The sequence below is a fragment of the Jaculus jaculus genome, chromosome 3 (genome assembly GCF_020740685.1).
Source record: "Jaculus jaculus isolate mJacJac1 chromosome 3, mJacJac1.mat.Y.cur, whole genome shotgun sequence".
NCBI classification, from domain to species: Eukaryota; Metazoa; Chordata; class Mammalia; order Rodentia; family Dipodidae; genus Jaculus; species Jaculus jaculus.
Window position 1 is genome coordinate 70,043,095 of NC_059104.1, and position 11,628 is coordinate 70,054,722.

At 40.5% G+C, this 11,628-nt stretch overlaps 1 protein-coding gene across 7 annotated transcripts in view; it reads right to left on the reverse strand.

Annotated features, from left to right (window-relative positions):
• The window catches only part of Rcbtb2 (RCC1 and BTB domain containing protein 2), an 84,350-nt gene extending 72,947 nt beyond the window's left edge, over positions 1-11,403 (reverse strand). For 2 of the 7 annotated variants that reach the window (XM_045146155.1, XR_006636298.1), the window contains exons 1-5: positions 10,882-11,024; positions 6,635-6,733; positions 6,145-6,247; positions 1,933-2,088; positions 1,564-1,714 (exon numbers count right to left, since the gene is read on the reverse strand). In XM_045146155.1, the coding sequence (XP_045002090.1) occupies positions 1,564-1,714; positions 1,933-2,058 (277 nt within the window). In that variant the 5' untranslated portion in view covers positions 2,059-2,088; positions 6,145-6,247; positions 6,635-6,733; positions 10,882-11,024. Of the gene's footprint in view, positions 1-1,563; positions 1,715-1,932; positions 2,089-6,144; positions 6,248-6,634; positions 6,734-6,796; positions 6,813-10,881; positions 11,025-11,296 lie in introns of those variants that run through there. The other 5 variants (XM_045146157.1, XM_045146156.1, XM_045146158.1 and 2 more) reach the window with 5 other exon arrangements.
• Positions 11,404-11,628: the final 225 nt, after the last annotated feature.

An 11,628-nucleotide genomic window follows, 5' to 3' on the forward strand; every position in this document is an offset into this window, starting at 1 on the left:
AATAAATATAGCTGTCTTATAACTGTCAGATAACTCTATTACCTGGTGTTTGGTAGTCAGTTCTTGTCTGTTGTTTCTACTGACTCTCATTTGTTAAACAATCAATAGGAGGAGGTTAGTTTGGAATGAGCTACAGTACTAGACCCAACCAAAATTTTCAAACAGGCTAGCTTTCGTCAGCAGAAACCAACTCACTCTGCTTCAGTTCTTGTAAGAGAAAGTAACATTGTAAGCAATCTTCCTTCTGCTTCCTTCAGTCCTTTTTCTACAAAACCAACCTGCTCTGCTCAGCACATCATATATTCATTTTATTTTATGAAGTGCTGCCTAATTCCAGAATTGCAAAGAAAAGCCAACTGCAACTTTTAAGGTGAACTTGAAATTTGGTCTTCAGACATACCCATGTTGCCTTATTTCCCAATATGTCTGATTACATTGAACTATATGCTGCTGATTGACCTTAAAAGTTATTTATGGTGATTCCTCTAAGCCTCCAGTGGAGGTGGTTTATTCTACAAAGGATATGCATTAATTTCTATCATGCCTTTAATATACTTGTAATCTAGTAGCCCTAATTTCTTAGACCATCCAGTCTGAGGTGAATTAAGCAACAAATCTATAACTGTAAAATTTCTCAGGGTTGATCTCACTGCCCTCTTTTTGCCTCCTTGCTTTTCTCAGAGCATGAAATTCTCCTGTTCAGCCCTTAGAGGTGGCTAATCATGTTCTGAATTCAGTCCCTGCAGTCCCAGACTAGCCTAACTCTTCTGTTATACTTCTGGCTAGATAGAACCTTGAATTGTGCCCTTTTACCTGAGGAAACAAAGCCACAGCTCAGGCAGCAGGCAGGTTGGTAGCCTGAAAGCAAAACAGCTTCAAGGTCTCTTCTAACCTACCTCGTAATGCTTTTTGCTTTCCATCCCCTTAACTTCCCTTTTTCATTCCTTCTCTTCCTTCCTTTTCTGAGTGTGTTTTACTGGGGATTGAACCTAGGGTCTTATGCATGTTAAGCAGACACAGGACCAATGAGCTTTTATTTACATCTGTATCTTCAGCCTTTAACATTTTCTTTTCAATTTGGTTTCATCATTCCTTTTTGCCTTGTCAGTGTTTTATGAAATCTTAAAACAAAAAAATGTTTTAAAATGTATGTATAAATAGATAGGCATCTATAATTTTAGTTATTTTTAATGAAGAGGTAGTTTGAATAAACTAGCTTGCTATTACTAGAAACTCCAAACCCTTGGAACTTATAACTGTAAGGTAAAATTTAATTCTAAAGTCCACAGTAAGGAGAGTTCCATATAGTAATTACACTTACTAGGATTATTATATTTCCATTCATACATCTAAAATGGCACTTAACTGCTAGATTGTATGTGCTACATTACCTTATTCTGGTCTTCAGATATTGCATGGTGTCTGATGCATGCTGCAGCTCACTAAGCAGAGCCAGTATTTCTTGCCTAATCAGAAAATGTGCTCTTCATTTCAGAACCTATCCTGGTCCTACCTCTCAACAAATAAAGCAATGGCTAGATATCTCCACTGAGTGCTTATTACCTGTTGTAACAAGGACAATGTGGGGGCCACTCCCATAGCTGAGGCCAGATATCTTTTTGCCACTTAAAGAATCCAGTCTTCGAGGTTCAATGGTACTCTGAATGTCTCCTACTCCCAGACAGCCATTGCAGTTTGTGCCAAGCACAAAAATCTGTAAAGAAACCACTGTTGTCAATTCAAAATAGACCTATTTCTGACAAGCATATAAAGCACCTCAGGCAGTCTTGCTAATACAAACTACTTCGTTATTGAACAAATACAAATACAAATGCTTTTTATCAAAGGCTTTATTCCTTACTTCTCCCAAGGTTTTAATTTAACAAATCCATTACTAAAAATATGGATGGCTGAATGTTTCTTCAAAATTACCTCATCATTTACTGTAGTATATAAAACTTCATTGCCAGCACTGCCAAAGACACAAGCCTGACGAATTAGCTGCAATTCTTCCTCAGAACAAAGGGAAAAAATTGGCCACTTTCCCACATCTAACATTTTCAATGATGACAGAGTAGCCTGTATTGACTGAAAAGGAAAAATACACATGAGACAACTAATAAAAATAAGTAAATATCCTTTCCCCCTTTAGTTCTGCATAGGAGGGTTAAAAGTGATTTAAAGAAGACAGCCTATATTTGTTTTGAATGTTTCTGAAAACCTCTCACAGCTGCAGAAGTACCCATAGCCTAACTACTTCAGTACAGCTCTAAGTCACCATCAGATGTGGACACAATTAGATCTAACCTATTCATTTTCTTCAGAGACAATAGAATCATCCAAGGCTAAACCTCAGGAAGCTGAATGTTTAGCAAGGCTTTAAATACTGGCTATGGCTTAAATACAGCTTGGAAACAGGGCTGATTATCAAAGTAGGTAAAGCCTAGGGACCAATTCATCAGGCCTGTTACAACAAAACAAATCCCTGGAAAAGAACAATGCCAAAGGTGACACCAGGGAAAAGGATCAAGGTTTCCCCTCCTAGGCAAGCTTCATTTGACCATGTCTGAAAGAGGTCTGGATTTCCTCATTCCCCACTCAGGTGTGAGACTATCAAGAACTGTCACATAGTATACCCATAAGTGAATTAAACAACCTAAGTTTATTGTCTAATAGTACTATAGACTGAAAGTCTCAATCCAGGTGTCACCTAGCTTGCCTCCTTTGGAGGGTTAAAGGGAAAGACATTTCAGGTTTTGCAAGTGGCTCCCTTCTCCCATGTCTGTTTGTACTGGCTAAACTGTATGGGTATCCAAAGGTCCCTTTTTATAAAGATACCAGTGAGAATGAACAAAGACCAACTCTAATGACATACTAAGCAAAATGACCCCATTTCCAAAAAAATTGCTTTCTGAGATCCTGGATATTAGGACTTCAACATGTGAATTTACCAGGACCACAATTTAAACCCATATCAGAATATATTAACATCATGAGCATGTGTACTACCTTAAGAACATTAAATATGCATAGTATGAAGGTGTCTTAAAAAACATATTTTTTTATTTGAAACACTGGAAAGTTACTTCTCAACATTCAAAAAATTTTAATATAGCAGGATATAAAAATAGCTAATATGCATGTGTGTTGGTTTGATTCAAGTGTCCCCCATAAACTTAGGTGTTCTGAACGCTAGATTCCCAGCTGGTGGAGATTTTGGAATTAACACCTCTTGGAGGAGTGTATTGTTGGGGGTGGGCTTATAAGTATTATTTATAGCCAAGTTCCCCATGCCAGTGTTTGGCACATTCTCCTGTTGCTGCTGTCTGCCTTATGTGGGCCAGGGGGTGATATCCACCCTCTGCTCATGTCATCGTTTTCCCCTGCCATCGTGGAGCTTCCCCTAAAGCCTGTAAGCCAAAATAAACCTCTTTTTTCCCACAAGCTGCTCTTAGTTGGGTGATTTCTACTAGCAATGTGAACCTGACTGCAACAGTAAAGTGGTTCAGAAGTGTGGGTTGCTGCTAGATACCTGACTGTGTGGCTTTGGTCTTTTGGAGCTGATTTTCAAGATGAATGTGGAAAGATTTGAAGCCTTGGCCTAAGAGATTCATTGCAATGATGTAAGTACAGCTTGATGGATTATTCTTGATGGTCCGAGTTGAAAGACGTGAATGCAGTAAGAACTAGAGACTGTGAGGTTTGGCTTATGAGGGTGAGAAAGAGCTTTGCTTGGACTGGGCTAGAAGCAGTTTGTGTGAAAAGCCTGCTGTTATGCCCATGTCCTGAAAAGTTTTGCAGGGTTACTTTGCATGGAAAAAACTTGTGTGAGCAGAGGGATATGGAACAGAAAAAATACAATCTTTGAGTGAACTGCTGCCTGATCAGCTGCAATTGAGAGATTACAACCTTTGAGATTGGGCCAGCTGACCTGCATTGGAAGAATGTACTCTTCTGAAGGGGCCTGAGTGCTCAAGGAGTGTCCTGTTCTTCAAAGTCTGCTTTATTTCCCCCCTGAATTAACAAATTGGCAACCTACCTGGTATTGTGGAGTATAAGAAATGCAGGAAAGAGAGGGTCTATGAGTTTGCAACATGGTCTTGTGTTTGGAAATGGCCATGGGCAGTGTGAAGCAGGTTTGCTGGATGTCTGCATGGAGACCCCATGGGCCCTGAGGATGAACCATGAGTTGTAGTGGAAACCCCTTGGAGATGCCGGGACCACAAAATGGCTGCCAAGGAGAGCTGCCAGCCCCAGTTGAAGTTTTCTAGGACTGTGAATAGTTTAGCTGGAGGTGTGGAATTGGAACTCCAGAGAGTTGTTGCTGGTTGGAATCATCAGACTTGGAGATTTGTCACTTACTAGAATTGTTGGACTAGGAGCTACAAAGTTTGATGTTTGCCCTAATTATTTTAAACCTTGTACTGGTTGAATATTTCTTTTCCATACCCAATGCCATCTTTTGCAGTGTGAATGTTTATTCTGCACCATTATGGGTTTTTTGAGGTCATTTTTGGTGTAACGGCTCAGTTAAAAGATCTTGAACTATGGGGAATGTATGAACATCATTGGAATTGATAAAAACTATGGGGACTTTTAAAGTTGGGCTGAATGCATTGTATTTTACATCATGTATGGATATCAGTTTATGCGGGTCAGGGGTGGAATGTGGTGGTTTGATTCAAGTGTCCCCCATTAACTTAGGTGTTCTGAATGCTAGATTCCCAGCTGATGGAGATTTGGTAATTAACGCCTCCTGCAGGAGTGTATCATTAGGGGCAGACTTATAGGTGTTATAGTCAGTTTTCCCTTGCCAGTGTTTAGCACAATTTCCTGTTGTATACCTTATGTTGGCCAGGAGGTGATGTCCACCCTCTGCTCGTTTTATCACTTTCCCTGCCATTGCAGAACTTTCCCCCTCAAGCCTATAAACCAAAATAAATCTCATTTTTCCACAAGCTGCTCTTGGTTGTGTGATTTTTACCAGCAATGCGAACCTGACTGCAACAGTGTGTTGGGATCATAGGACATTCTGTTCCATTGACTTATGTTAAAACACAATTGTATATATGTCATATAGAAAATGGTACATTCAAAGTAATGTATTCCTAAAATTCAACTAAGATTAAGATTAACATAATTTCATATTTTATGTTCAGTTATTTAAGTTTTATAATGCCTCAAAACTAATCACTGCTACACAATAATCTAAAAACAAAATTGTTAAATTTTCTAATTCTATAGAAATTAGTTGACTTGTTTTCTATGTAAACATGATACATATGTAACAGAGAAAACTAATTTCCCCAAATTTTTACTAGTTGAGGGATACAGTATGCGGTAAGTATAGTGCATCTTATCCTGCTATCCACATGACTTTTATCAGACTATTATCATCAATATTGTAGTATTATATCGACACGTACTTGGTTTGTTAAAAATCCACAATAAGGCTGGAGATATGGTTCAGTGGTTAAAGTGCTTGCCTACAAAGTCTAACAACCTGGGTTTAATTCCCCAATACCCATGTAAAGCCAGATGAACAAAATGGCACATGCATCTAGAATTTGTTTGCAGCAGCTAGAGGCCCATTCTTTCTGTCTCTCTTCTCTTCTCTTCTCCCCTCCCCTCCCCTCCCCTCCCCTCCACTCCCCTCTCCTCTTTTCTCCTCTCCTCTCCTCTCTTCCCCTCCTCTTCCCCTCTTCTTCCCTCCCTTCTCCTCCCCTCCTCTTCTTACCCCCCCTCCTTGCAAATAAATAAATAAAACTGTCTTAAAAATCCACAATAAACATGAAGCCATGATATGATGAACATATATTCTAAATAACAACAGTAATAACAACAGATAAGTAGTTACATTTTAGGCACCTGACAGTATTCCATTAATTTTTATAATATCCATTTTAATAATCATAGTTGTATAAGGTATAATCATTGCCTCTATTTCATGGACACACTTCATTCACTAGATCAAGTGTAACCAGGCAATCAGGATCAGAGCTAGTATTAAACCCAGGGTTGATTCCAAAGCCCTTGATCTTTGATATCCTATTGTACTACAGGGATCATTTATGTTTTTCTTTTGCTCATTCCAAATAGTTTTATACTAACTATCCAGGAATAGCCCTTCTTAAAAATTCCTACCTGATTGTTTTAAATGTCTGGAGACCAGTGTTTAGTCATCTTTAATCAACTGTGTTCCTTCTAGGTCCTTTTCAAGCCGTCTTCTAGAACAAAGTTAACATAACTAAAAATATAAATATACAAATAAATTCTATTAGAGAAAAATATAAAAGTATACTATTTTCCAAATTTAACAAGACATTATTTATCTGCAAAAAATTTCAAACCTTGTATCAGCTCTACTATGAAATCACTGCATTGAATGTGCTCAAATATAGATATATTAAAAAACTAAAATATAATTTGTAGGTATTATATTTTATAAATTTTGAGGCTATTTTAACAGTTTAGACACTAAAACACAGGTAAGAACACATATTAAAGTTTAATCTATAATATTCTAATACAGAAAATGAAAGAAAACTACATGGAATATAGAAAAGCAAACTTCCATACTTTTAGAAGTACAGGAAGACTTCTTTTTCTATTTGTTTGTGGTCCTAGAACTTACTATGTAGCTCAGGCTGGCTTCAAACTTGCCATCTTGCTGCCTCAGTTTCCCCAGTGCTAGAATTTCAGATGTATGTCACCAAACTCAGTAAAATATTTCCTAAATAAGACATGAAGGCATAAACCACAAGGAATAATAAATTTGTGCAAAGGGAAAACGTACCAAATAGGAAAAGATGTGTGTAGATATTTGAGGATATATAACTGACAGCTGGCAAAGGTCTAGTATCTAAAGAGGCAAAGGATACAAGCCATTCATAGAAGAAATTAATAAGCTTATAATATTAAAATATACTCAGGCTGGAGATGTAGCTTAGTTGGTGGAGTGTTTGCCTAGCATACATGAAGTACTAAATCTGATCCCCAACACTGCAAAAACTGGGCAAACTCCCTGTAATCCAAATCCTAAGGGGATATTGGACTATATGAGACTCTGACTCAAAAAACAAACAGAAAACACACACACACACACACACACACACACACACACACACACAACACCTCAAATTCTTAATGGAACTTACTGTGAAAATGTAAGCACAATGAGATCATATATCTGCAAAAATTAAAGGGGGACAGTTCCTGGAGTTGGTAGAAGATATAGATCAAAAGGCACACTTGTAAATGCTTGAAGGACTATATATTACTTCAGTCACTTTGCAGGGGTAGTTCTACAATATTTTGGTCACCACAGAATCTTCTAATCATTTTTCAGACATATATAACTTATTTGGTGAAATCTCCCTTTCCCTTTTGTCTACACTATGTTCTGCTGTTCTGCCTTTCACTATGCTATATACTTTCTCATTTTGTTTAAAAGTAGTAAAAAATATGCCAGGTGTGGTGGTGCACAGTTTTAATCCCAGCACTTGGGAGGCAGAGGTAGGAGGATCATCGTGAGTTCTAGGCCACCTGGGAATGCAGAGTGAATTTCAGGCCTGCCTGGGCTAGAGTGAAACCCTACCTCGAAAAACCAAAAAAAAAAAAAGTAAAAAATAATATTGTTAGAAGATTTCACTGTACTTGATACCTGCCTTGCAATATAGTCAGAAAAGAAGATGAGAACTATTCTCAGCCAAAATTTTCTGCTTGGTCTCTGCCAGATACATTGAAGATCCAGTGTCTCAAAAGTTTTGCAAAACTAATTTTTCAAAGCCAGATATGTATCAAATAAGATCCTCTGTTGCATGGTATTTCTTATTCCAGCTATTGAATTAAGCTTGTATAGGTTAATGGTTTATTTACAAATTGTTTCTCTTGAGAAAGAAAGCTCCTGATTTTTTTCTTTTTTTTTTTTAATTTATTTATTTGAGAGCGACAGACACAGAGAGAAAGACAGAGAGAGGGAGAGAGAGAATGGGCGCGCCAGGGCTTCCAGCCTCTGCAAACGAACTCCAGACGCGTGCGCCCCCTTGTGCATCTGGCTAACGTAGGACCTGGGGAATCGAGCCTCGAACCGGGGTCCTTAGGCTTCACAGGCAAGCGCTTAACCGCTAAGCCATCTCTCCAGCCCCGAAAGCTCCTGATTTTAATGCATTTATTATGTTTTATTATTCCCTCTACCCTTGGTAACTGTAAAGATAAAGACTAGCAGACAAGAAAATAGTCTTATGATGTGACAAACATCCCCAGTCCTAATCCTCAGAGAACCAGATGAGTAATTCATTTCCTTGGGTAAAGCAAAAAAAATAGGCAGACTGTCCTGCATAACAGAAGGGGAAAATGATGACATAAAAATAGAAGAGAGACTAGTTGGAAAGAAGGGATTCAGTGAGGGGAAATTTATGAGGGGGGAAATAGAGGACGGTGGGAGGGGATAATGTTCATGGTATATTGTCTATATTGATGGAAGTTGTCAATAAAAAGTTAAAAAATTATTAATAAAACCAGTAATAGTAATTTTAAAAACAGGTAGTCTGTACATATTATTGTTAATGAAGTAATTACTATTAATCTGTGTCTGCAACACAATGTGTCATATTACTTGGAAATACCTCTGACCTACACATGAGTTAGACTGATTATGGGATATACATTCATCTTCCTAAATCATTTGACAGACATTGATTTAATGCTTGTAGTAGGCACTGAATAGAAAGCAAATTGTAAAAGAGCAAACATAATAATATGGAAAATGGAATATCCAGTTCTTAGGTGCTTGTGTCCATATTATTCAAACCCAATAGTGGGCTCAAGAGTTTCCAAATGCTGACAGTTAATCATTAGAAGTGAATCCAGAAGAAAAGAGGAAAAGAAGGAATTTCAACAGAGAAGACAAAATGCTTTATTAAAATTCAACTTTATAAGATTTACTCTAAAGCCATACTAGAATGTGAAGCATAAAAAAAAGTTTTCTTGCTGGGTGTAGTGGCACACACCTTTAACCCTATCACTTGGGAGTCAGAGGTAAGAGAATCACCATGAGTTCAAAGCCACCCTGTGAATTCCAGGTCAGCCTGGACTAGAGCAAGACCCTACCTAAAAAAAAATAATAATAAATTTTCTTATAATATATAACTCAATGCTCCTAATAGGCTCTCCCATTTTGGAAAATTATTAAAATGCTTGTCTAGTCAAAGAAAAAGAAAATTAAAACTGTTCTTATGACACCACCATAGCTTATGATATCACTGTGTTAGTGAGCTGCAGACCAAGTATATGTTAATGGGAAAAAGATGGTATCCAAGTATTGCTGAGTCACAAGAAGGTGTCACTAGTATGTTTTATCCTGCTAAAGTTACAGATAATATAGATTTATAAGGTAATAAAACATGATCCCAATTGTCACTTACAAAAAAAAAAAAACAAACAAACAGCAGTGCTGGCTATAATTTAGCTTTCCTTAAATGAGATAATGGAAATCAACAACAAATAATAATGAAACCTAAAGGGCTGCTAGCTAAAAGTAAACAATTATAAACAGATGACTAAAATTAAACTAAAAACACAACTTCAAAAAAACAGTATCGCCATATGTTTATGAAAAGCATTAAACTCATAGTAGAATACAGAAATACAGTTTTAATTATTAATGTGTAAACTGGTTTCCAAATTTCACCAAGAGTGTTACGGCAAACTGCTCCAAAGCAAAGCTATAAATAGTTTGAAGATTACTGAGTTCAACATTGACCTTTGCAACCACACAGCAAGGCCTTAAGAGCAGGGCTGTGCGGAACAGCCCTTCCTCTTTCGAGACCTTATCTCTTCCCTGCTTCTTTGACTTCTCTTACATAGTCTGTGCCCAGACACACCCCTTCTCTTAGAAACTCATAAAAAGGACCGCCTTGCTTTGTTCTTCAGATTTCTGGAGCCTCTCCCCTTCTCTTTAGCTTCAGGCCCCAATATACCACCTTGCATAGTGCTCCCAACCCTACACACAGCTTTACCACTGCAAGGGCCATGTTTCAATGACTCTCATCAAACCAGTCTGTTGTCCTTTCCAGCCCTGATGCTTTTTAAAAAATAATTTTATTTATTTAAGACAGAAAGAGACAGAGAGAGATATTTATTTCAAACAGAATCTGACAGAGAAAAGAGTATGGGAGTGCCAGGGCCTTCTGCTACTGTAAACAAACTCCAGATGCAAGTGCCAATTTGTGCATCTGGCACTGGGGAATCAAACCCAGGCCATTAGGCATCTCAAGCAATTGCCTTTAACTGCTTGAACCTTGTCCCCAGCCTTATCATTATGGCTGTCCCATCTGCTACTTAACACATATATGTAGGCCTAGCCATGACATACAGAGAATACAAGTCGCTCTTCCAGAGGTCCCTCTACTCCTTCCCAATATATGTACCAGCACATCTTAAAGACTGCAAGACACAAAAAATGACACGGTTACAAACTTCTCACAGCAGCCCCTGGCTTCAGTTTGTGCTTTTTACTCTCATTACATTGAGCATGGATGGTCGAGTCTAGCTTGTTAGGGATACCAGCGTCCAGGCTCTGATCTTAACAACCAGAAGTGAGAAAATGCAATTCTATGACATGAAGTTTATTACGGTCCTGGGTCAAAACTTCTTTGTCAAGAGCAAAAAGCATGAAGTGTACTCTCAACTACTTTTCCATCTGAACTTGCGTTCCAACGCAGGCAGGAACCAAAGCAGAGCGCTTGGAAAGGTTTCAACTTCTGAAAAACCTACTTCCAGCCTGAGCAGAACCGCACCTTCCGGCTTACAATCACCGTCCCTCCCCAGCACTTCCCCAGCTCGCGAAGCCGCGCGGTCGGCGCTACCCGCGTATCCCACCTCATGGGGCCCAAAGTCTGCAGTCTACTAAAGCACACTTGGCCACGAGTCCGAGCCGGTTAGGGGCTGCAATCTCGGGGAAACTGCTCTGGGGAAAGGACCCAAGGGCCGAGGCGACACCCCAACCGGCCCTCGTCAGCCTCGCCCCGGGCTCGCGCGTGCGCAGCGAGGCGCGGCCTCCGCTCTGAGTGGGCGCGGGTAGTCTAGGAGCCGCGCGCCGGCCTCGGCCTGCGGGTGTGCACATGCGCGCTGGCGCCGGGGCCTCGTCGCCGCGCCGCTCGCGCCCGGGCCTCCCGGCTTAGGGCGGCGGCGGCGGGGGCGGGGGCGGGGAGACTCGCGGGTACCTGAGCACCCGAGAGTGGCCCGCCGCAGGTCCCGCGCCAGCCGCCTGCCGCAGCCTGCCTCCACCGCTTACCTCAGCGCAGGCCCGAGCCGCGTCCGCCGGGCCTCCTGGTGAGCCGTTGCTGCTCGGCCGGCGGCGAGGTGGCACCTCCCCCTGAAGCGGCGGCCTGGCTGCGCGACGCTCGTGCCCGCGGGAGGAACGGAAGGGAGCGCCGCCTGCGGAGCCGGGAGGAGAGGCGGGGAGGGGGCGCCCGCCACCCCGCCTGCGGACCCCGGCCCTGGACGCGAGTGCCACTAGAGCCCTGTGGGCGTCACCCAAGCCGGGGCTGCAGCGACAAAATTTGAAGCAAAATTGTGATTTTATGGCTTAAGTCTTGGGCTGAAGGCGTTCGTTTTTCTATCTGG